General features: G+C 41.3%; 4 protein-coding genes across 12 annotated transcripts in view; 3 read left to right on the top strand and 1 right to left on the bottom strand.

Annotated features, from left to right (window-relative positions):
• fynb (FYN proto-oncogene, Src family tyrosine kinase b) overlaps positions 1-9,166 on the top strand; it is a 65,129-nt gene extending 55,963 nt beyond the window's left edge. For 4 of the 5 annotated variants that reach the window (XM_055044603.1, XM_055044602.1, XM_055044607.1 and 1 more), the window contains 6 exons: positions 97-252; positions 1,629-1,808; positions 3,450-3,526; positions 4,079-4,232; positions 5,929-6,060; positions 7,589-9,166. In XM_055044603.1, coding sequence (XP_054900578.1) covers positions 97-252; positions 1,629-1,808; positions 3,450-3,526; positions 4,079-4,232; positions 5,929-6,060; positions 7,589-7,797 — 908 coding nt within the window. In that variant the 3' untranslated portion in view covers positions 7,798-9,166. The remainder of the gene's footprint in view (positions 1-96; positions 253-1,628; positions 1,809-3,449; positions 3,527-4,078; positions 4,233-5,928; positions 6,061-7,588) is intronic. The other variant, XM_055044605.1, reaches the window with a different exon arrangement.
• Positions 9,167-10,787: 1,621 nt separating this feature from the next.
• Positions 10,788-17,320, top strand: LOC129369193 (probable G-protein coupled receptor 139). The gene is made up of 3 exons (XM_055044576.1): positions 10,788-10,838; positions 11,280-11,385; positions 14,871-17,320. Exons 2-3 carry the CDS (start codon positions 11,307-11,309, stop codon positions 15,878-15,880), a joined length of 1,089 nt encoding a protein of 362 aa, XP_054900551.1. The 5' UTR covers positions 10,788-10,838; positions 11,280-11,306; the 3' UTR covers positions 15,881-17,320.
• Positions 12,270-14,669, bottom strand: LOC129369187 (piggyBac transposable element-derived protein 3-like). The gene is made up of 3 exons (XM_055044564.1): positions 14,575-14,669; positions 13,357-14,055; positions 12,270-13,267 (listed from the first exon to the last, which is right to left on the bottom strand). The coding sequence occupies exons 2-3, from the start codon at positions 13,938-13,940 to the stop codon at positions 12,442-12,444; spliced, it is 1,410 nt and encodes a 469-aa protein (XP_054900539.1). The 5' UTR covers positions 13,941-14,055; positions 14,575-14,669; the 3' UTR covers positions 12,270-12,441.
• A 2,093-nt stretch (positions 17,321-19,413) lies between the features above and the next one.
• Positions 19,414-24,681, top strand: traf3ip2a (TRAF3 interacting protein 2a). 5 transcript variants are annotated; one of them, XM_055044574.1, is made up of 11 exons: positions 19,414-19,488; positions 19,934-19,964; positions 20,080-20,220; positions 20,344-20,541; positions 21,480-21,579; positions 21,676-21,860; positions 21,934-22,022; positions 22,100-22,168; positions 22,249-22,353; positions 22,498-22,572; positions 24,012-24,681. In XM_055044574.1, exons 2-11 carry the CDS (start codon positions 19,949-19,951, stop codon positions 24,156-24,158), a joined length of 1,125 nt encoding a protein of 374 aa, XP_054900549.1. In that variant the 5' UTR covers positions 19,414-19,488; positions 19,934-19,948; the 3' UTR covers positions 24,159-24,681. The 5 variants fall into 5 exon arrangements, with proteins under 5 accessions (XP_054900549.1, XP_054900548.1, XP_054900545.1 ...); XM_055044573.1 differs by having other exon boundaries at positions 20,080-20,541; positions 21,483-21,579; XM_055044570.1 differs by having other exon boundaries at positions 20,080-20,541.
• The last annotated feature ends 574 nt before the right edge of the window (positions 24,682-25,255 follow it).

Raw genomic sequence — 25,255 nt, 5'->3', positions numbered from 1 at the left:
GCCTCCCTCCTTGTGCGCCTCCATGCATGCTCCTCTTCCCGTAGTTAACCCTTGTGCCTTGCCTTCCTCCCCCTCCCTAACCCCCCAACCATGTAGAGGGTGCGGATGGTTTGTGCTTTAATTTAACGGGCGTGTGCATGAACTACATCCCCGACACTGTGGGCTTGAGCCACGATGCCTGGGAGATCAGAAGAGACGCCCTGAACCTGGAGGAGCAGCTGGGGACGGGATGCTTTGCTGAAGTGTTCTACGGTAAGAAAACCTGAAAAAAATCCAAATAAGACCTGGGCTCCCCTTTTTCACATGTTCCTCAGGAAGTCTCTGATGAGAGAAACGGAGGCTTTAAGGTGTTCTGGAATATTTCTTACAGAGTTTCAGCTCCTCGATTCAACCAGCAAATCTGTTCTTCAGATTTTACATATCCAATTATAAGCTGTGCTGTTTTTTTTCTCCTTTTAGGGGAGAAATTATTATAGCTAGTATAGATTAGTTTTATGTGATTCACCAACACAAAGCAGGCCTCCCCTCTCTCACACGCTCTAGTCTCCTGAAGACCAAGACTTTTTTTCACCAGTTTTCTTTACCAAACTCTTCTATTGCAGCTAAATAACACACATTGAAGTTGGTGGTTGAGTCAATCAAAATGCAAAAAATGTTCAAGGGGTGTGAATAGTTTTTCAGGGGACAGCAGATGTTTGAATGTCGACACTCCCAGCAGGACAGGAGGTGAGCGAGGGCCTGTGGATCCGCAGGAGACCTCCACCCAGCTGCTCTGCTAACAGCAGCTAACTGTGATTACTGAATAAATCCCTCCAACTCATTCTGAACCCAGTCAGTCAGTTCATGCCACACTAACATCCCCACTCCAGTGTGAATGTTTGACTCAGAGTGAGATCAGAGGAGAAAGACTGAGTTCCAGTCAGTAGGGTTCCTACAGTCTGAAACAAATCTGTTTTTCTGTTTTATTTTTGACCAAATTAAAAGAAAAGTACATTTAATTATGGATTTTAAATAAAAAGAGAATTTGTCAAATTCATGACGATGTTTCCATTAGTTTACTGAGGCGACTTTTTCAAGGTAATCTGAACAGTTATCTCAGAGCGCTGCTGTGTTGTGAACTGCTCACACAGAACCCTCATTACGGTCACATCATTCAGAAACATGAAAAACCATCTAAAAAAAAGAGAATGAATGAATCATATCATAAAATAAGAATTGAGCATTTAGACCTGCTGAGTGAACATATCTGAAAACATTTGGATCAGGAAAAGTCTTGAATGATGATTTGGAAATCATGTAGGAACCCCAGCTCTGAGTAAAGGTTCAGTTTTCTGTGTTTATGTCATAAGAAAGCAGCGTAAATCACATCATCTCCGATCTCACTCTGTATTGCATGACATTTCAAACAAAGCCCCCCTGAATCCCCCCATGTGCATGCCTGCCCGCCGTCGACTCTGCCTGAGTATCTGACGCAGTGTGAACGGCAGCAGATGCTCCTGCTGTGCTGACGCCAGCATGCGTGTGTGTGTGTGTGTGTGCGTGTGCGTGCGTGCGTGCGTGCGTGCGTGCGTGCGTGTGTGTGTGGGTGTGTGTGTGTGTGTGGTGTGTGTGTGTGTGCGTGTGAGCAGGAACGTGGAACGGCACCACCAAAGTGGCGGTGAAGACGCTGAAGCCCGGCACCATGTCCCCCGAGTCGTTCCTGGAGGAGGCTCAGATCATGAAGAAGCTCCGCCACGACAAGCTGGTCCAGCTGTACGCCGTGGTGTCTGAGGAGCCCATCTACATCGTGACAGAGTACATGAGCAAAGGTACCGCCACATGGGAAAGCTTAGTTGTCATGGAGATGCACCGGGGAGCATCCACATGGTTTGCAAGAGTAGATATCAGTTAAATGGAACTTGCTGGCTTCAGGTTTTGTTTCTATAAGATTTGATTTTCACAGATGAAATAATGAAGGTTCAACCTTTTTAATTGATCCAGATGTTCATACTTTTTATTCCATCTGCAGATTAATCAATCTCTTCATTTATACAGATGAATATAACTAAAAAGCGAGAGGCGCTAATCATAAACATCAGTTCCATTTACGCTAAAGCGCTACACCAACACAACACTGTCTTTGTCCTTGAAAGACCACAATCCTTGAGCATCAAGGATTGATCAATAATGTAGTTATTGTATTTATGTTTATATCTTGTTCTCTGCTGTTTGTGGTTTATTTTGTTCTAGTCTGTTTCTTGTTTGAAATAAATCATTGGAGAAAAAGAGTGAAAACATGAGGAGAGGAAACAGACCTGCTGCTGTCTCCACCCTCTTCAAAATAAGAGTATACATAAAATTGTTTAACTACTTATTTGACTGAATCACCAAAACGTCAACAAAGCTGTGGAGCTTTTTTCAACCTAAAGTTTACAAAGCAGCCGACCAAATTGGCGCATTGGAATGTATTCTGAAAATAAATTTGGAGGTGGTGAATGTTTCCAAGGTCAGCAAAATCCCTGAACAAAACATTAGCTCTGCTTTTATTTGAAGTTTGCTCAGGGCCTGAGCAAACTTCAAACAGTGTAGAATACTGCTGCACTCCAGGACTCTGAGGCCGGCTCAGTTAACTGGCTTTCTCATGTGCAGTTCACCAGGAACTAGAACTATTACAAAAAGAAGTGTATAGATGTTACATTAAGTGTGTGTGCTGGGGCAAACAGGAAGAACTCACGTCTTTGTTACAATCCTTCAAAAACTCAATAGATTGCTTCGTAGCTTAAAACTTCGCTAAATAAAGCAAGAATTGGGACGTTGCATTTTTTTTAGACCCTTTTTATGTTTGGATGTAAAAGGATATTCAGATTTCTTTTCCTACAGGATATCAAACTGCTTTGCAGTTTCTTGTCCAGCAGCTGAAAAAGCAAAACGTTCTTGTTGAGCCCCACTGGTCTGACCTTTCCCCAGACCTGCAGCCTGAACTGTCTGCCCAGTAAAAACTCCAGAACAGTGAACCACTGGAGTCTGTGTGAAGTCCGTTTCGTTTAGTCTGAGCTGCTTCTGTTCCTCTGCAGAGCAGCAACCGCTCTGTTCTGGTGAAACGGACTGCAGATCGTTAAGACCATCAAAGCAAAGGATCCGAGCAGTAATTCAGAGAGAGAACGCAGAGCGAGGCGAGGAATCTTTGATCTACATCATCACCGCGTCTGATCAGCATCTACCTCTGCAGCCTGAAATGCTGGAGTGTCTTTTTTAAAACAAGCTGAAGCTCTGTGAACTTTCTGAATGAAGTCTTTGTGAAGCCACTGGTCCTGTTTGTTCCTCTGAGCCTCGCTGCTTTTCATGACCTGAAAGGCTCAGTTGGCCGTCAGATTTGTTAGATGCAATTTGTGGAGGCTGAACAGCAAGTTTGGGTCAAGGTTACAGGAAACGGGAAACCTTCTTCAGCTGCATGTGTTTGCGTGCTGCAGGCAGCCTGCTGGACTTCTTAAAGGACGGAGAGGGACGAGCGCTGAAGCTGCCCAACCTGGTGGACATGGCAGCACAGGTGTGTATTGACCTCAATGCTTATATTTCTACATGTACTTTTAATCATAAAATGGTTTCTAATAATGGACCACATGGGCAAACGCCAAGGATGTGCAGATAGCCGGAATATTTTGGGGTGGCAGCATGAGTGCTCTGAACCCCCCACAAATCTTCAGTGTCTACTTTGCGTTGATCTTACAGAAAACTTTTACTCATCTGTTGTTGTTTTTTTGTTTGTTGTTTTTTTGAGTAAAGTTCTTCAGACTCTTTTGTTTGGACTGTTTTGAAGTAGATATTCCTCACCATCATCACGGTGCCATAAAATGTAAAACACACAGTTCCTGTTTTTTTTTTTTCATTTTTCCTTTTCCATTATTTCAGGCGTGTGCTGTGAAGTTCGCAAAGCATATCCTGAATCACTCAGTGTGATGACTGTTTAAGCTCCAAATCCAGAATCAAACTCCTGCAGATAGCCTTGTTGCTTTAGCACGTCTTTCCACCACAGTCTTTTTACTTCCACTCAACTTTCCAACACACCCCCTCTACCCCACTCAACCCCCCTGTTCTTCAGGTGGCAGCAGGCATGGCCTACATCGAGAGGATGAACTACATCCACAGAGACCTGCGCTCGGCTAACATCCTGGTGGGAGACAACCTGGTGTGTAAGATCGCCGACTTCGGCCTGGCCCGGCTAATCGAAGACAACGAGTACACGGCTCGGCAAGGTGGGGCTCCCCTCCCCACCCCGCTCATGCTTTCACACACACCACAGCAGCCTGACTGTGTGCAGGAAATCCACCCTGAGAGATAAACACACAACAAACCCACTGCAGACCTCAGATGTTCCTCACAGCTCCACAGAACCAGAACCAACTCCTTACCTCAGTTCAGAAGGCTGTGGGCCTGCTGCCTGCTGATCAGGGAGTGAACATATTTTACAAGCCTTCTAGTAGGATGAACTTTTTTAGCTTTAGTCTTTTTTCTCAGAATAAGGGAGAAAAACAAGCGGTGGTAAAAACAGAGGCTTACCGCTGCCAGCATAAAGTACATCCAGTTCTGCTTCTGGAAACACAACCTAAAACAGATGAAGTCATTTTACTGAACACATGTTCTTCATCCTGAAGAGTCCCAGCTACAACACGGCTGGCATTTAGATCACATGTTGGACACGTTGGAAGCAACAGAAACTTAAAGGGCTAGTATTCTGTAACAGCTACTTTTTGAGTTTTACATGTTATCATGCTATTCCCTCATCAAAATCATACCTGGAGTGTTGCTTTGATCTTTTAATGTATGTTTGAGGAATTTTTTAATCTCCATGGCAACGATTCAGCTCTGCAATAACTTAGTTTAACTCAGCGACGCCTTTGAGAACGAGGCTCCTTCTCAGAGCTGCAGTTTCCAAGCTTGACAGCGCAGCTCTTCTTCCACTCAGCTCCTTCAGACTAGCCAGCGCCAATTAGCAAACACCTGAAGGAACTGCCGAGCTGCTTCTCAGTGGATTGCTGTAAAAACGTTATTGAAGGGTTAGTAGAGTAGCCATGTTGTGATGACTTCCTGAAGGCAGAGTTGCAGAAAGAGCAGGAGTTTTTAAAGGGACAGAGGCCCAATTTGAAGCCAAAGGTGAATTTTTTCAAGTCATATTTGATATTTAGAAGTTTAACATAGTTACTTTATTCTGGTTTAAAATGGTCCAATGTACCTTGAAAATACAGAATTCTGCCTCTTTAAGAAATCAGGGTTGAATTTTTTTCAGTCTGACCTCAAGTGTGCAAAGACACTCAGCAGATGCCATGAGTTAATTGTTGATCAGAAGTAGATCGGTGATTGATGAACATGGTGCAGCAGCCTGTAGAATCAGACTGTCATTGACAGTCTGTCCTTCTTGTCTGCTCTTTTTATACATTTCATCCTCTTTAAAGTTCTTCCCACTTCTGCTGTTCTGCCGTCACACGGCACCTTGGACTCCACTAAACTTTTAGTCATTTCCTCTTGTTGTCCCACAAGCTTCAGTATGATGGGTGAAAACAAAGTAGAAGATTAGCTTAGATTTTTTTTAATGTTTTTACAGATAAAAATCTGAAAAGTGTGGCATACATTTATGTTGAGTCCGTAGAACCAACATTTACTAGCAGAACAGCTTTACCATCTGATTCTTTCATCTAGAGCCAAGTCCACACACACTCTCAGCTTCATTTGTCTCTCTAAGTTTCACTGAGGTATGACTTTCAGTAATGACTTTCTTACTTCCCTATAGGTCAGATTTGTGGAGTTCTCCTGCAATAATTGTGTCAAAGTTTGTGTCAGTTTGTATCGGAGCGCGTTGGTTGAAGGGATGGACAATAATTCTGTGTATAAACAATAGATTTTCTTTTGATGTTGAATTTTATATGATCTGCTGGGTTTTTGTTTTGTCTTCAGGAGCAAAGTTTCCCATCAAGTGGACGGCCCCAGAGGCGGCGCTGTATGGCCGCTTCACCATCAAGTCAGACGTTTGGTCGTTCGGCATCCTGCTGACGGAGCTGGTGACAAAGGGCCGCGTGCCGTATCCAGGTAAGAACTCTTGGCCTGCCGCGCTGCGCTGCGCCTTCACTGATCCGTGGTGATGAAGGACAAGCCTGTCCTGTTCAGAACACAGAGCTGTTGCTAAAGCACACACTGATCCATTTGGCCCTTCCTGCTCTTTATGGGAGTAAAAGCTTCCTTTCAGCCTGGATAACCTTTGTCTCACTGCCAGAGAAAGACGGGGAGATAACGGCTAATTGCCGCCGCTGGCATCTGGGACGACCTCATGTCCGACAGAGAGGAGGAGATGGCACAGTCTGTCCTGAGGTTGGCTGAGTGTCAATCAAGTTGGGAGGTGGAAGAATGGATGACTGGGTTGGTGGGCTTGTGGGTGGGCCTGGGGGTTCTGGGAGGACTGTGGGAGGAGGGGGTCATGTTTGTCTGACTGACTGTTTCACAGGCTGAGGCGATGAAGGTTAGCACACTCAGCTACTGGCTCATTAAGAAACTCTGACGATCTGTGATGAAACATCCACCCATCAGTCAATAGAACCCAACTCTCCCTGCAGGTCTGGTTCTGGCAGCACACAGAGTTCTACAAGTTCATGCGACTCAATTAGTATCGTTTCCAGTCGGAAAAAACAAGAACAATCTAAATCTAAACACAGACGGTTCCCTCAGGGGGGCCAACAGGGGGCCATGGCCACCCCTCACACAGGACATAAATGTCAAGTCCAATCAATAAAACAAATACATCCTTTTTGTTATTGTTGGTTGGTTTGCGGTTCCTCCCTAATTCTTGTTGGTCCTGGTTCTGCCACACTTGTGATAAAATGGGGAGTGTTGCAATCGACTGGTATGCTAACAATAGTTAGCACCAGAGCAATTAGCACATTAGCTCATTCATAGATCTTCCCAGGCAAATCAAAGCCAGGCCAGTCATATTGATTAATGTGCACTGTCCCTTTAAATGAGAACATTCTTAATAATCAGCTACAGGTGTGTTGCTCCTTGATCTGCCCTGTTCTGGACCTTCAGTGAAAATAGGATTTATTTTTTATTTTCCATTGGCTGTTGTAATTCCACTGACTGAACCTTTTCAAGTTCTTTTTACATGTTTGATCAAACTGGTATGTCAGTGTGCTGTACTGGTGCAGTTACCAAATAAATGTAATTCAGTACATTTATGTCTGTTTAAAAAAAGAATCATTTTCAGTCAGTTCAGCTGTTTTTCTGTGTCAGATCGGTATCGGTCGATACCAAACCTCAGATATTTGTATCTGTATCGGAAATGAAACAGTGGATCAGTTCATCTCTAGTTTGCAGAGGAGCGCTGAGTTCTGCAACACCACAGATTCATATTCCCTCATGTCTTTCTATCATATTGCTCCTCTGAACATCTGATCTGCAGGATTCAGTGCGTGTCCGTGTGCTTTACTGCTGACCGTGTGTTTGCTCACACAGCAAACACCCAGGAGACCTGATAACGGCCCGTTTGAACAGTCTTAATGTGTCCGCTATGGATTAGCTCAGAAACCAGTGTCTGTCCTCACTCTGCTCTCGTTTGGCTCCCCAGGCATGAACAACCGTGAGGTTCTGGAGCAGGTGGAGCGGGGCTACCGGATGCCGTGCCCCCAGGACTGCCCCAGCTCGCTGCATGAGCTCATGCTGCAGTGCTGGAAGAAGGACGCCGAGGAGAGGCCCACCTTCGAGTACCTGCAGGCCTTCTTGGAGGACTACTTCACAGCCACCGAGCCTCAGTACCAGCCTGGGGATAACCTCTAAACACCCGCCGCCCCCAGCCAAGCAAAAAAAAAAAAAAAAAAAACACCCGCTGTCCCCATGTCCTCCCCCTCCGACCCTGCTGCCCTTCAGGACTCAGGTGGAACTGCTGCTGGGGGCGGGGCTGACCCCAGAAGTGCTGTATTTAAATAAGAAAGCCCAACAGACTGTGGAGCAGTCAGGCCTCTAGTTCCAGGGATCTGTTCAGCTTCCTCTGCTCAACTCGAACCTCTCAGATTTTCCTTCCTGCAAAAAATAAAATAAAAAAATGAAGAAAAAAAACGACTCTCTGACTCTCTGGGTGTCTGAACCCAGCAGGTGAAGGCTCACAAACTGAACTGGGACACAGGAGGTGAGGAGGTTGGGTAGAGGGGAGGTTCATGCAAAGAAATAACCTGTATTCTCTGTAAATAAGAAAAGCTTGTTTTAGTTTGTTTGCCTCTGTTCCAGAATTTATTTTCTCCTGCACAAAAATAATTCTGAAAAAAAAAACAGCAGGGATAGGAGCACCGAGCAGCGCATGGATCAGGCAGAAGCTCCAGTGTTATTTTTTAAGATTAAATCTGATGCCTCATTCTTTTTTTTTCTGTCTGAAAACAAAATTCTCCAATAAATCATGGCTTCATTACAGAAGAAAATTTAGGGCCACTGAAAAAATAATAATTCTGACCTTTTTAAGATAGAAGTGGAAATTATGAGGAAAAAAGTCAGAATTTATTTTTTTGAGTGCTTTTTCTTTGTGCTTCATCCCTATTTGTATTTAGATTTTTTTTTTCTATTTTATACAAACTTCAACAAGAAGCTCTGCGCTCCTTAACAAGGAATATGTTTCTACCAATCAGAGCTTGGCAGCGCTGCTTCTTCTCTTTCTGCTCTCTGGACCATGTGTGAGCAAAGAGGAGTCTGCACATGTAGTTCCTCTTATTTAAGTGTTTTTTCTTCTTCTTCTTTTGGTGCAGCTTGGAGAGAGTTCCCATCTTCTCCAGCTGAGCCCAAACCAGTTCACCTGCTGACTTACTTCTTTCTGCCCTCATATTATTCAGCTCTGTACCGAGTCTTTGTTCCGGGTGGTTGGGGGTTTAGGGTTATAACGTTGAGTTAGGAAAACTCGGGGACCATTTCAGGTAACGTGTGAAGAAGTCTGAATGTGGAGCCAGTAGAAATGAGGATTCAGCCCAGAGACGCTGAGTTGTCCTCTCTTTATGTCTTCAGTTGTACAGCTGAATGATTTGTAAGTGTGGCTAACCTCACTCCTTTGTATCTGACATTTCCATTTTTTAATATTTCTTGTTTTTCTTGATTTTTATTTTATTTTATTTTTGGGCGTTTGGAATTCAGAAAAGACAAATAAACATTTTACACTCTTCTGAGACTCATTTCTATTACATTTGAAACCACATCTGTACACATACTGAATAAAAACTAAATGATTTCAGATTAAATTAGACTAAACTTTCTCAAATTTATCTCAGTAAGGATGATCAAAATAATTTGGCTTTGCCAAATGACCAGACAGAGAATAGCTTCAGAGAATCTTCTTAAACTTTTGATAGATTGAAAACTGCCTGCTCTCACTTATCTACAAGCACCAGGGGAGTAAAAGCTTCCTTTCAGCCTGGATAACCTTTGTCTCACTGCCAGAGAAAGACGGGGAGATAACGGCTAATTGCCGCCGCTGGCATCTGGGATGACCTCATGTCCGACAGAGAGGAGGAGATGGCACAGTCTGTCCGAGGTTGGCTGAGTGTCAATCAAGTTGGGAGGTGGAAGAATGGATGACTGGGTTGGTGGGCTGGTGGGTGGGCCTGGGGTTCTGGGAGGACTGTGGGAGGAGGGGGTCATGTTTGTCTGGATGTTGTCTGGCTGACGCACACTCAGCTACTGGCTCATCAAGATGATGAAACATGCAGTCATCATTTAGTAGAACCCGACTCACCCTGCAGGTCTGGTTCTACTGAACTTGCAGAGTTATTATAATATTTTCCAGTCAGAAAAAACAACACATAAAGGGTCACATTCTGACCCTTCGTATGTGTGAAGAGTTACCCGGGTACTGTTGCAGAACTCCTTGGGTTTGGCTTTCTACCAGTTAAATCTCCAAGCTTCTTTGTTGAACCTGTAGGAGTCATAAAAGTGAATTTTTCCAGCTTTGCAACCTGTTAGGCATGCTGATTCCTTCTTGCACTTTGACTTTGTTTATTCCAAAGTCAAAGTTTCCCAAGCGACAGGGAATCAAGCTCTAGATGAAGCAAACTATGTAATCAAGAGTGGCCAATCAGTGTGTTTCCTACTTGCTTGCCTTTCTCAACCTGCCCAACCCTCCTCTGACCAATAGCTTAACGAGAAGTGATCATTTCTTGTTTAATGCTGTAGGGGTCCACCAGGTGCATGGGGTACCAGGCCATCATGAGAGTTAGGATGAGAAGCTGAGTCAGCAGGAGGAACAGGAGTGGAGCTGCTGCTTCTCCACATCGAGAGGAGCCAGTTGAGGCGGCTCAGGCATCTTGTTAGCCTGCCTAATGCACATCTCCCTGGTGAGGCGTTTAAGGTACATCCTTTCCAAGAAGAGATCCAGAGCAAGACCCAGGACACCCTGGAGGGACAATGTTCCTCAGATGGCCTCCCCTGGAGGAGCTGGCCCAAAGTTATGGGAGAGTCTGGGTCTCTCAGCTCAGACTGCTGCCCTGTCAACCCGACCCCAGATAAGCTGAAGATAAATGATAGATAGTTTTCAATAGTGCTATATATCTCAAAGTGACTCACAGGATCAAATAAAACCTCCACCATAAACACATGGCTCACTCTACCATTCTGTCTCTTTTCCTCCAATAGTCATTAGTAACAGTTGAGGGTCAGTTTGGGAACATTCTCCTCCATTCACCTATAAAGAGAATGAATCCCTCCTTCTTCAGCCTGTTAGATCCCTCCTTCTGTTTAGCAAAACCTTGTCCATATGGAGCCATAATCATCCTGACTGTACTTGCGTACAAGACTCTTTTATGGCACTAGCACAGCTAGACGGAGCACCGCCTGAGATCCAACAGGTTTGACTCATTTAAAACAGTTAGAGATTAAAAAGCAGGAATGTTATTTCTGGTTGATCAGCCAACTTTGGTTAAGGTGACTTAGAAGTAAGGTGGAAGCTGACAATAATGATGTTATTTGACAATTTTTCTACTGTTCTTGTATAACAGCCAGGTGATCAAATTCCCAGGTAGAGGAACCAAAAATCTCTGCTAAGTGAATTTACAGCACTGCTTCCTCCTCATTAGTCACTGACAGATGAAATTAACAATAGAAAATCAACATATTTACAAAACTAATTATGAGTCATCAGCTAAATACTGTCTTTCAATTCATAAGAACACATAGTGTCTTAGATTACAGCTCAATAAGAGCCTGGTTTATGTTTGTAAATTGAGCATTTAAAAATGTCAGTAATAGGACTGTATGTAGGTAATTTACTCTTACTGGCTTTGTTGCAGGTATTACATGTATGAAGTGGCTGAATCATGGAGGGAGCCAGCGCCTCTGTGTTTGTCACCGTGCAGAAAATCTACTACCCGTTGCTTTGCATCGTGGGTATTCCAGGTTTGTCGTCATTTATAAAAACCTATAGATTTATTACACACAGAGCGGTGTGTTTCAAATGTTTACTTCTCTTTAATCTGATGATCGTGGCTTATAAATAATAAAATTCAAACTTCAGTTCCACAGAAATGTGATTATTCCATAATGATTTAAGTTGTTCTGTTGTAAGACGAGTATTGCATCGTATTAAGCAGAAGAATAATTAAAATGAGATATAAATGTAATGTCATGCCATTGACTTACATGTCAATGATATGTAAGTCAGTTGCTAATTGTGTCTTGACGGTCCTTTAATTGTTAAACTGACTGTAAAGGGACTTATAATTACTAAAATTCAATCTGAAATTTGAGTTTTGATTTTTTTTATTATGTAATCTATTTTATTATTTTATTTTTTGTTCTTTGGAAGATGGAATTTGGGGATTTTTATAAACTGTGAGTTATCAGCTAAATAAGACATTTAAAAAATAAACGCTTGACGTATATGAATAACTGCCAGTTTATAGTTTACATTATGTTACTCTCTACATTACTTTGTATTAACTGTAGAAATAAGCTGATTATTTATAATTAATATTTACAAGGTTATTGCTGTGGAATGTTATAGTGTCAAAACAAAAAATATAAATTGAAAAGTATAACCTAAAAAACATTATAAGAATTGTTTATTTAAAGTAAAGAATCATCTGCTTTTTAATACAAGGCCAACAGAATTCCAGAAGTATATCCTCCTGAGACCCAGAGAAAAAAAGTTTTTGAATTTCTTTTTTTTTACACTACATGACTCTTTGGAGTGAAAAAAACATCACTACAATTGAAAAAATTTCAAAACATGTTTTTATTTATTTTTTAGAGTATGTCCTTTGGAGAGGACATCAGGACTCTCTTGTGGCAAATATGAACACATTTCGAGGATTACATTTACCTCTGAACTCTGACAATCTTTAGTGCTGTAAATTTCAAATAGTTACATCATTTAAGCCAGTGGTTCAGATTTCCAGGCACCTCATTCAACTCATCAAAAGCAAACTGATTAGTGTAGTTTAATCAGGTGTGTTAGTTCTGCTTTGGTTTGTGGTAGTCCATAAAGCAGTTCTTCTTCTTTGAGATGCAGAGGTACATGTTGCATTTGATGCACTTTATGTAGGTTTTTCCAGTGCACCCTTCTGCTCTGCACCTGGAAGTATTAGGATTGTCCATCATCTGTGGCAAATGGACAGCTCCATACTTTCTCACTTCCTGATCTGGCTGGGGCCTCCTTCTCTTCTGTGATGGAACGTACTCCTCATCATTCGACACATCAGATTCAATTGGATTGGGTTGGCCTGAGTGCCCCTGGGCAATCAGCTCCTCACCTAAGAGCAGTTTGAAGTCATGGTATTGGAGAGTTTTCTTCATAGGTCGTGCCAAAGCTTGGCTGTCTTCCTTATACTGTAACCAGGAGTTGGTGATGGCCAGATCGAAGAAGTGTAGGATTGTGCGTACAGTCCACTTCCTTGTGCGGTTAGCCATTCTATAAAAGCTAAGCATTCTGTCACACATATCAACCCCACCCATGTTGGTGTTGTACTCTGCCACCACTGCAGGTCTGGACACTTGAACATGCCTTTTGTCTTTCAGTGACCATCTGGTCCGGGTATCCTGGGGCTCTATTCCATGCACTGTTGATGCCATGAGTACAGGTTTATTGTCAACCCATTTTGTCACAGCCAGCTCAGGATGCTTCCTTGTCACCATTACGGAGGAGCCTCTTCCTTGTTTCAACAACTCTTTATCAGATGTAATGTTACAATCCTTTGGGAGTCTATTTTTCATCAGTGTTCCACTTGCAGGCAGACCCATTTCTAGCAATTTATCAAGTAGTTTTATTGAGGTGAAGTACCTAGACAGACAGACACAAACACAAAAAAAATGTCATTTGTTTACAGAGAATCATCATCAACAGCACCACAGTTGACATTTTCATCATACCTGTCAAAGTACAGGTGAGTTCCCGTGGGAATGGACTCAGTCAACCGAAGAACTGCATTTGCTCCTATTCCAAGTCCTGTGTCTCTGCCAACGAAGGTGTTTTTTCCTTGGTAGACTTCAAAATCCAATACAATTCCAGTTGGAGTAGCGAGAACAAACACCTTCAATCCGGTTGGATTTGGCTTGCCAGGAACAAATTGACGGACTGGACATCTACCAGTAAAGGGAATCATTTGTTCATCAATGGAAACATTTCTTGGTCTGGGTAGGTTTAGGCAGCCTTGTTGCACCTTCTTTAGAAGTGGACTGACTCTCCAAAGCATATTTAGCTTCCTCTCTTCTTCAGTTACATCAAGATCATTAGTGATTTTCAGAGAACATCTGATCTTGAAAAAGCGGTCCCTTGTCATAGACTCAGCAACTATTGGCACTCTTGTTTTTTTGGCCCAATACATTTTGATTTTTGGGTAACCAAGGCATGCCATGTACACCGAGACTCCAAAAAAGGTCTTAATCTCCTCAGGTGTTGTATTCAGACTTGAGCCTGACACCTGAATCTGTCTCTGGTTTGTGCAAAAGGACATGTCCTCAAAAACTTTGTTGTCAATGTACTGCTCAAAGTATTTTGATGGTGGCCAGTCTACACGGTTTGGGGCAGTACAGACAACCTCTCCGGAGTCTTCCAGCACAGGCAGGAATCTTAAAAGACAGAGAAATACGTTGAATAATTATGTCCTCTAAAAGTGATAGTTCATCCAAAAAATACACTTATCTGTCTAAGCTTATCTACTCTTGTCTCAGAAGCCTACGTGTTAGTTTTGGTCCAAAGTGGGCGACGGGCCCTTGCATCCTCAACTTCACTCTCCTCTTCCTCACTTGATGCCTCAGTCTCTGAACTCCCGACCTCAAAATCACCGTCAATCTGTCCCTCTTGGTCCTCCTCATCTGACAAATCTATGTCTGAGTCTCCATCAATAATCCTGTTTAGGATTTTCTCTGCCTCAGTCAGTGAGCTGACTTCTATTAAAACAGGTTAAAAAATTAAAAGCAAATCCTGATGTCCTCTATGGAGGACACACATAAACAGGTTATGTTTTATGCCAACAAATAATTAAACTGCTCTGAAAATTCACCTAACTATTCCTTAGATGTTCATTTACTAGAAGCAATCTGAATATTAAACTCACAAAGCTCATAATTAGAAAATAATATACTTACCTTTCTTCTTTCGATAAAATGTGCTCACAGGGATGGCAGCCATTTTGAAGAATCAGGAAGAAAATTCTAGAGAAGCCCCACCCCCACACATGTCATATCATTGGAGAGCCCAGGATGTCCTCTCTAAGGACCAATGGGATTTAACACAGTGCCATGTATGGTTTCAGAGTTATGAACAAAAAACATATGTCCTCCACAGAGGACAAAAATGCATTGCTGGGTCTCAGGAGGATAATAAAGGACATTGATGAGCTGAGGTAAACAACACGGCTTTTTGGTTTTGTGTTTTCTTCCAGCAAACCTCTTCACGTTCTATATGATCTGTTTTCGTAAATGTGGGATGTCCAACACGGCCATCGTTTACCTGAGCTGTCTGGCCATTGTGGACACCTTCTACCTAGTGTGGGTTATACTTCTGGACCTGACTTTGGCCTTTTGGACTGTGCAGCCCTTCTGGCACTCTTACCCATGGTGTGGTATTCTTGGATTCCTGCAGTATGGTTCCCTCTACAGCTCCTCCTGGATCGTGGTGGTGTTCACCATTGAACGCTACCTTGTCCTCAGAAGCACAGCTTCCAAACAGAATCTTTCTCAAACATGGGACACTAAAATGTTCTGCACAGCTATAGTCCTGCTGTCCCACCTGGTGTCAGTGCCAATGGGTTGGATCAACATTGTCAAACCTGTAAACCTAACCGTGGACGGAGAGAACATGACACTCCCCCGCTGTCGATATCGCAATCACACCTATTCTACAGTTATAGTCTGGATAGCTACCTTCCTCTCTGGAGGAATCCCCATTGTGCTGGTCATCATTTTCAACTATCTCATTGGGTACCATTTGTGCCGGGCCAGCAACCTCTTCACTAAGGAGGAACGGCGCATCATGTACGGAAGGAACACCAGAGGTACATTGAAAAGAACCATTCTCATCCTGGGAACTGTCTCTGTGGCCTTTGTCGTGCTCAGTCTTCCTCGCTTTGTCACATACTGCATCCTGAGGACCAGGTACAACGATGAAAGCTTCAACAGGAACGACTACAGCATTCCAATCAACGTAGCCGGGGATGTTGCTAACATGCTCCAGAACCTCAACTCCACCACCAACTTCCTGCTCTACTGCATGGTCAGCCACCGCTTCAGGCAGGAGCTGGTACAGGCTATGACCTGCAAGGCAAAGGCCCGCGAGCTGAGCACTCTCCTGAGCCATACTACAATGAAAGTTTTTTCTGTTGTAAATCACAAGGCTTCACTATCCAGCAGCCCTGTGGCAGTGGTGTTAACCAGTTTGAAACAGACACAATAGAATAGAATTTAATTCCATTGAATGATCTCTGTTGCTACCATTAGGATGCCAACGTGGATTTTTCCTCCAATCTTGTCCTATCGTGAAATAATTTAAATTACAAGATGCTTGGACGTCGAGTAGACCTAAGACAAGATGAGTGGTTGTATCACAATTGGATTATTATAGCCAGACAGTGGCTAGAGAGACCATCAGACTGTGAAACAGTGAGTAAAGGCCACCAGACATTGAGCATGCTTCAATAACACCTGACAAAGTTTGATGGGGTCACGCTTTGTAATGATGCATACTAATGAAGATTGACTTAATATTTCTGGATGAACTCATATATCAGTTCCAACATCGAGCCACCATGTTGCTTGTGGGTATAACATGCTAGGCTATTGAACTTCGCTTCCTGATATCATGTAGACCCAAATTCCTAATATCTTCAAACTTTGTCAAGTGCTAGTATTGAAGTCTCAGACAAGCATGTGGCACCATCTGAAAATCACTGAGTCCAGCAGTGTGATTTTCACTGATTGTTGGAGTCTTTGGCTGTCTCTTCCTGTCCTTTGATTCTTGTTCTAGACATGCAACCTTCAACTTCTGAAAAATGTTGAAAGTTGCATTAACCTCCAAACGGGTCTACTTTTCTAACCCTGACTTTTTATACTCCATCCTTGGTCGACATATGTACCAAATTATGTCCAAATCAAATCATTTTTTGTGGATACCTTGATTGTTCGATCCGATGGTAATTTCTTTAATCAACCTGAAGTGTATCACAACATATATGTTTAACTGAGCTGTTTTTTATGTGTAGTTGTAGTTTGAAAATATTAGCATAATATGTTAAAGCAGGGCTTTTCAAAGTGTAGGGAACGCCCCGCTGCATGAAGGGAAAGCAAGAGGAGAGGGAGAGTTCTTTAGGGACTTGAGAAAAACTTGGAAAACCAGAAAAAGTAGCTAGAAACATTTATCCAACTTCACCAAGCTTATGCCAGGAGAAAAATGAATCAACTTTTAGAGTCTGGGACAAGCAAAAATGAAGAAGGAAGTATGACGATAATTATTTGATTATGATGTCTAGGATCTGAAGATGCGCCACTGCTGCAGAGAATTTCCTTTTTGTTACAGGAAGCTACATGAACTATAGGCACATGAGAGAAGTTCATACTTTTAGCACTTTCAACATTGTGTGGTGTGACACAAAACTATAGCAGGTAATCCCAATAACATCAAAAGGAACCTGGAACATCTAGAATATGAACAGAAGAAAGTTTATTGTTTGAGGGAGGAGCAGTTAGCTTTGCTCTCTGAAAGGGCGCACTTTGAAAACCTCTGAGCTGAAGTATTTCTAATTGTAACATCTTGTGTGGTTATTACTGTTCACCTGTGTGTTGTTAAGAGTTTATTCAGGCTCTTGCGTGGGTCATAGAACATAATAAAAGGAACTGGTGATTGTCTTGTTGGTGAATAAAACTTGGTTTCAGTCAATTCATTTTGTCCAAGTTGAAATTTTCATTCATCTAAAAACGAGCTAGTTACCAGTATGAAGGCATACGAAAGTTTTAATGTTACAATTTAAAAGTTTAAACTTTCTGTCCTATATTTTAAAGCTGAAGTATGTAACTTTTATAAACAAAATGAGTTTTTACATATTTGTTGAAACTGTCAATATGTCACAGCAGTATAACACAAGACAGATGTGAAAAAAATGTAGCTGCTCTGCCTCCTCTGCCTCCTCCTTATGGTTCTACTGCCTTCTGCAGAAATACACTGTTCAATCAGAAACAACCAATCAGAGCCAGGAGGACTGTCTTAGAGCTGTCATGCTGTCAATCAAGCTCATGTATTCCCTGCAGTTGTAAAAAGCAGAAAAAATTCACCATCACAGAAAAACTGTTTATCTAGTCTGAGCATTCGCAACAGGCTCTGGTGTACTCACACATGCACTCTGGTGTATGTGTGAGTAGCACATACACCACAGTGATAGCCAGTGCTTAGATCCTCCTTCTGGCTCTGATTGAGAGTGGTGTATTTCTGCTTCTCTTTTTTTCATTGATTATCTGTCTTATATTATAATGGCATGACATGGGGATAGCTTTAGAAAATATATTAAATATATATATATATACAGTTTATAAAAGTTAGATATTTAAAAATTATTATAATAACATAAAATACGACAGTACTGTTGCTGCCCACTGCTGGTCGGCATAAGAACCCTGCTCTGTTTTTCTCATACTTAGAGACAGTTTTCAAGAATTGGTATCCTACATCCTACACAGTGAAGCATCTGAAAAGGACAACATAAGATTGACTTGTCTTGTAGTCATTTGATTCAAATAATCAAATGCTTATTTGATTAAATGGAGTAACTTTAACAGTGAGTCACGTCTGTTACATGTCCCTGTCAGAGTGTTATGTAAGAGCTGCAACACTGATGTGCCGGAATATTTGATCGGTTCCAGTCTGGCTCATGTGGTAATCATGAACCCAATGTCACATCTGATGCCCATATGCCAGTCTTTAGCTTAAGTTAACATGAAGCCACTGGAAATATCATCATCTACTTTTGCATTTAATGCTACATTATATACAATCTGATCACCTCAAAATGACTGCAAATCTGTCATAGATTGTCTGGATTTATGTAAAAAGCAAAAATACCACGACACAGGCATTACATTCCTTCACACATCATAACTCATGATCCAATAATATCATTTAGTCTCACACAAAGTTATCAAAATGCTTTATTCATCAGAATGCCTGAAATTTCAAACTGTCACTTAATGCCTTATTCATTTTATTTATAATTTTCAGACGTTGGAGGCCCCAGAATAGTATTTTATTCCCACATGGTTGGCTGATGCTATATTATAATTACATTATATTATTAAACATGACAATAAGAGCATAAAAAGTAATGAACCCAGTTCTGACACAGCAGAATGCTGTAATTTCCACCCTGCTGAAAACATGCTCACAAAAGGCAACATACCTACTTCAAAGCACTTAATGTTCCTCAAAATCTCCTTAAGCTTAGATTTCCTAACTCTTCAAAACGGCAGTCTGTGTCGCAAGAATGCAAATAGTCAGTGAACTTGAGGAAGGCCTTGTGTGAGTTGCTTTCCTGAGGCAGATACACAGCCTCAGAGTGACAGGAGTACAATCACACATTGTTCTTATTAAGCTAAACCTGGTTTAGAATGTTGTTGACAAACTCTAAGTTTTTTTTTTTTTTTTAACCAAAGCAGCTAATTTATGTTGTGCACTTTGTTTTAATAAACTCATTTTGACTGCACAATGTATCACTGGGAAAATATGTCCAATAAGTTGTTTTAAAAGTATGTTTGTTTGTTTTTTATTATTATTTCTTTTTTTTTAATTGTTCTTTTCTGTTTAAATATCAGGTCAAACTTTTTGACAAACAGTTACACCTGACAGTGTAGGTGTAGAAACTACCTGATGGGCAGTGCTGGACGTTATTGCCCAAAGCCATTTGCATAAGTGGGTCACGAGACTGAAAACCTTTACATAAACCAGGAAGAAGGAATGTTTCCTGTTTGCTTCAGAACAGGTTTGCTCAGTAGTTGAGGAATCGGAAGACTGGAGTTAAGGTGGGTCAGATCACATTTGGTTTTGTTCTTCTCTTTTGTTCTTGTTTTGTCGTTCTGAACTCTTGAATTTATGAGAGTTTCTTCTTTGGGAGACACACCTGCCTTACCTTCAAATCAGTATTTCTGACCTTTGTACGAGTGTTTGTGTGATCGCATTACATTCCAGCCAGCCTGAGCAGGTAGAGTTGTTGCTTCACACACTTCAGTGGCAAAGATTAATAACCTACTGAAGGTGCTCCTGGGAAAGGCTTTTCCACGTTCTGTGATATTTTGAGCAGTTCCAGCAGTTTCTGTTTGTTGATCCTGACTCCGGGTAAGCATAAAAACTGTCATGGCAGTTCTTATGCAACATTCTGTGTTTGTCTCTCTATGTGGGGTAGAAAGGTATGATGGGTGCTCTGTTTTCTTAGATTGCTGAAATGTTGTTCTCCTTTCCCTTAAGTAGCTTCCTGTGAAGAAAATGGACTGTCACAAAGGTAGGCAACACTTTCTTCCTCAGTCTTGCTGTGTCTGAGGAAGATCTGTCTTGTTGATCAGAAAGTAGTTCCCTGTAAACTGGAAATTTACTTTCCTTTTGGCTTGTTCTCGTAGGTCCTTGCTCTCATCGGAGCATTCCTGTTGAGATGGATGAGCGGATGACAGTCTCCGGTATTGACTTGGCCTCTTTTCCTTCTTGTGACCAGTGTGGCGGAGATGAAGAAAGGATCAGGAAAGTTGAGAAGCATGGCTGTGGTAGGGAAGTGAGTGGGTTGGGCCCCGCTCGGCTCCCTGAGGGACTGTGTCAGTATGAAGGAAGAGCAGTTTCTCAGACTTGTGCTGATCCTCACTTTATGCCCCAACATGCGGCTCACCCAGGTCCTCCTGTCAGACAGCACCAGCCATTTTACGAACAGGACCCCATGAATGGTCAGAGGAGGGGCCTCACAGGCCCTTCAGACTGCGGCTTGGGCTGTTCTTTTGAAGAAGCAGAATCCTTGGAGCCTCCATTACCACTCATGTCAAACATGAACTGGGTTCACCACAATGTGCCACAACACCAACCACGTATACCAGGTCAGTGGAACTGCAGTATATTCGACATGATGTCCACTCTAACAGTAAACACAGGGCACTTGTATTTACTGAAGAACCTTTTGTTTACACCTCTTTTCAATCCATTATTTTGTATAGTTATTTTTTTTTTTAGGTAAGTAAGAAAAGTCTGAGAAAAGGCAACACTTGCTGTGCCGTCCAAAGTAACTCATGTTCTCGATTTACCCATATGTAACTCAATATCAATGATGATAATTTGATAACACATCATGAAACACAAAGACTCTCAGTGAAGACACACATTGAGACAGATTTATATGATCTGTCACGTAATTCAGCCACTTCCGCGTTGCTTTAGCAATGAATTCATACTGAACATATCTGGTGTCAACTTTCAAAAGTTTGAATATCTGTGATAAACAGTTTTGTGTTTGTGTGAAAGATTCATCCCTGGTGGCTGAAATACACACTCTCTATACAAGTAGGCCTGTCACAATGACAGATTTTTTTGGACGATAAATTGTCCAGAAAAATTTATGTTTATTGCAATATCATTGCGGTAAACAATACTATTGTTCATTTGAGACCATTTTCAAGTAATATAATGTTAATGGCATAATAATGCAACAACTCATTCTAAAAGAACAATTAACTGTAAATTTTAACAAACATTTAACACTGGAACTCTTTAAATATCTAAAATAAATTACAAAACGACAAATAAAATGAATTATGAAGGAACTGTAAACAAAGTTATTCTTCAAAAAAAAGAAATAGTTGAAATCAAAGCACCAAACTGAAGACTGCTGTCATCCAGTTTTTGGTGGAAAGAGAGAGAGGAATTATACAAATGTAAATTACTGAGTTTGTTCTAATTTATTATGTGATTAATTGATTTATTGCTTATTGTGACAGGCCTATATACAAGAGTCTCATATATGTTCTGCCATTCTTCCCAGCAGGCCCTGCTCCAGTACATAGACAGTATCACCATCCCTCACCTCATTACCAGAAGAATTACTGCCGTAACGATCAGGACCTTCAACTCTACCAACAACAGTTTGTTTTCATACTTCTGCTTATTTAGCAGTGATGTATATAATCCTCTCTGCACTTTGACTTCATGGTTGGATTTTGTCTTGTATTCCTCTGCAGGAATGCCCCACAGAGCACTCCTCAGCTTAAAGAGGCTCCATGTGTTGCTCAAGGTTTAACGTCTCAGTGCGCGCCACCTCCTGTTGATGTGATGTGTGAAGTCAGCGTGGGTTGTTCTGCAGCTGCAGGTGCAGAAGCGGTCACTGGGGAGATCAGGAAGACCATCAGCTTGCCCGAGGAGAGCAGTAAGCTGCATCCTTACATAGCATATGTCACTCTCTCCTGGTAAAAGCTGTTTCACTCACCTCTCTATTCCAGGGAATGTTTTTATCACATATTCTGTGGACACCGCTGGAGAAATCATTAATTTTGTCGGATTTTTGACCAGCCAGGGGTTCAAACCAGCTGTAAGTCTCCTAACCTTTCCATCAGAGTTATAGACAATCTGACATTTCACACACTGAGCTTGCATGAATCTCCACAGATCGACATCTTTGACAATCCGATCCGAAGAATGGGCATTAATAAGTGGATGGATCGCTACCTGAATGATGTGAGTCTGTCTGATGACCTGTCAAATCCTGTGCAAGCAGAGTATTTTTGAAAAGCTGACAGAGTGATGTTGTTTGATAGAAATCAGTGCTCATCATTGTGGTCATCAGTCCCAAGTATAAGGAGGACGTGGAGGGAGGCGGAGACGACGACCACGGCCTCCACACCAAGTACATTCACAACCAGGTCAGTTAGCTGTGCACAGGATCTGATTCCAGTCATGCTGGACAGTGATACTCCTAACAGAAAAGAAAAAACAAGAACAAGATATCTTAGTTAGCCTGTGTGAACGTTGTGGTGTAACACTTTCTATCTTTTGCCCTGCCACAGATTCAAAATGAGTACATCCAACAAGGCTGTCTGAACTTCAGACTGATTCCTGTGCTGTTTCCCAATGCAACGAAGGTAAGAAAAGACTTTCACAAAAATCTTTGTGTTGTTCCTTCTGACTATTAAACATCTCCTAAGATCCATCCAGCTTTAATACCAGCACAACTCCTGCATGTCAGGAGGAGTCAGTGCCCAGGTCAAGTTGTCAGTGTTCAACGGACATCCTGGACATGTTGCCACTTCATCAAAGAACTCAAAACAAACTATCAGGAGAACACCAATAAGAAATTTAGATTGTCTAGTTTCCCTTGAATACCAAATACCATGGACATGGAGAACTTTCAAATTCTATACATAAAGTCCAGGATTTGAACTCTGAAGAGGTAGAGTACACGCTGGCCAGATCAACACAGGGAAACACAGGTCAACCAGGAATGCACACACGCTTACGAATTGACAATTCAGAGTGAACAATTGATCCAACAGTCATGTTTATGTATGGACTATAAGAGGAAGCTGGTATACCCAAAGGGAACCCATGAATGCACAAGAAGAACATATAGGCTCAGAAAGATCCCAGGTTAAGATTCAACCCAGGAGATTCTTACAGCATGTTTACTGATTTTGATGATGGCATTTGACAAAATGTAACGTTTATTGCTTTTTTATAAAAATTACATTTATGACATTTTTATGAAAATGACATACAGTTTTCATAAAAATGTATGAAAACTATTTTTCATACATTTTTAACTGCCTTGATAAAATGTGCTAAATAAACCTGACTTGACTGTATGACAACAGTTCTAAAAAATGAGACAACAGCTAACCTGACGTAGCAGAGAAAACATTACATTTACTGTCTTTTTGATTCAAACACTGTTGTATGTTTTAAAACAACTTCTGTGCACAGACTGCATATTCTGATTATAGACATTTTTACTTAGTATCAATTCACAATGAAAGTCTTCTCAAAACACTTAACCAGGCAAAAAGAACCAGACAGTTGGCAATTTATTCCAAATGTGATGATTTAGAGGTTTATAAAATCATTTTCAAAAAGGTTGGTTGAAGGTTGGTTGAAGATAGCAGAAATCTGCTACTGTATTTGCCTACAATACCCATTGTCTGGGAAAATAATCTTCCAATGGTGGGATTATTAATGGTAGAATGGTGGGATTATTAATGGTAGAATTATATATATATATATATATATATATATATATATATATATATATATATATATATATATATATATATATTATATATATATATATATATATAATATATATATATATATATATATATATATATATATATATATATATAATTCTACCATTAATAATATATATATATATATATATATATATATATATATATATATATATATATATATATATATATATATATATATATATATATATATATATATATATATATTTGGAGCTGTTGGGAGTGTGCAGAGTTGAGATAAAGAAACTTCAAGAGTCTTCTGCTGCCTCTGTTTCTGTTAGAGACACGTGCCCAGCTGGCTCCAGAACACCAGGATCTACCGCTGGCCCAATGACACCCAGGACCTGCTGCTGCGCCTGCTCAGGGAGGAGCGCTACATCATCCCGCAGGGGGGCCCTGACATCACCCTCACCGTTCGTCGTTTGTGATGATGAAAAAAATGAACTCTTAGAAAACAGGCTTCCTTCCCGGACATAGAGAATCAAACAATTCAGATTGAATTTTTGTTGTTTGTTCCTCTGTTTTCAGGTTTTTGTTGATTTCAGGTGGCTTCACCTCCAGTACTTATCACTTAAGCCATACTCTTAGAACAGGTGAAAGCAGGCACAGGAAAATCCAAGAACCTAAGCAGTGAAAGTTGTTATTGATTATTGATACACTTGGAGATATTTATTTCACCACCAGGGGGCAGCAGAAGAACCTATAAGCTCAAATCTGATTAGTTTACAACATTCTTTGGTAAACAATTTTTCATTTAAGCATACTTTCAAAGGCGTCACCATTTACAAACACGTATATTTCTGTAGAATAATTTTTATTTCTTTTGTTTATGAAACATTTGACCAATCAGGTACAAGGAAGGAATAGGCCTATAAACACACCTTTAATGGAACTATAGCAACATCGTTAATTTTCAGCTGTTACTGAAAATTTAAAAAATACTGAAATGTGTCTGAGACTTCTCAGATTTCATATGCATGTTTATTATATAGAAAACACAAATAATAGATTTATCAGCTTCATTTCACACTCTGTCAATGGGATGGGATGATTGACCAGTAGGTGACAGTATGCACCAACGATATCGCTACAAGAACTGAGAATAGCTTAACGGTTGTGCTGTTTCGCTTTGCCGTTGTAATAAAATCATGAATGGAAGGTAAATGTTGGGGATTTTATTTTGCGGGAGAAGAAGAAAAAATAGTGGATTAGTAAAGCATCAGCGTGTCAACATGTTTGTAGGCGAGCCACAGCTCACACATCCGGTCCAGATGTTTCACACCGCGACCTGATAAGGCTGCATAGTGTGGGGAGCCTGCAACGACCTGGACTTCATCCTCCTGCCCTGCCGCTGGGCCCCGACTCACTCAGGAGGTTGTTAAACCTGCCAGCAATGGATGATTTGCTTACATCTGCTATTGTTCTGTGTGTGTGTGGGGGGGGGGGGGGGGAGGGGGGGGGTGGGGGGGGTGAACCAGGTTTTTATATTCTTGTGGGGACCTATTTCTTTCTGCAATGTCTGTAT

The sequence above is a fragment of the Poeciliopsis prolifica genome, unplaced genomic scaffold, assembly GCF_027474105.1.
Source record: "Poeciliopsis prolifica strain line A6 unplaced genomic scaffold, Auburn_PproV2 SCAFFOLD020, whole genome shotgun sequence".
NCBI classification, from domain to species: Eukaryota; Metazoa; Chordata; class Actinopteri; order Cyprinodontiformes; family Poeciliidae; genus Poeciliopsis; species Poeciliopsis prolifica.
The sequence above is the reverse complement of the archived record's forward strand: the minus strand, read 5'-3'. Positions and strand labels throughout refer to the sequence as shown.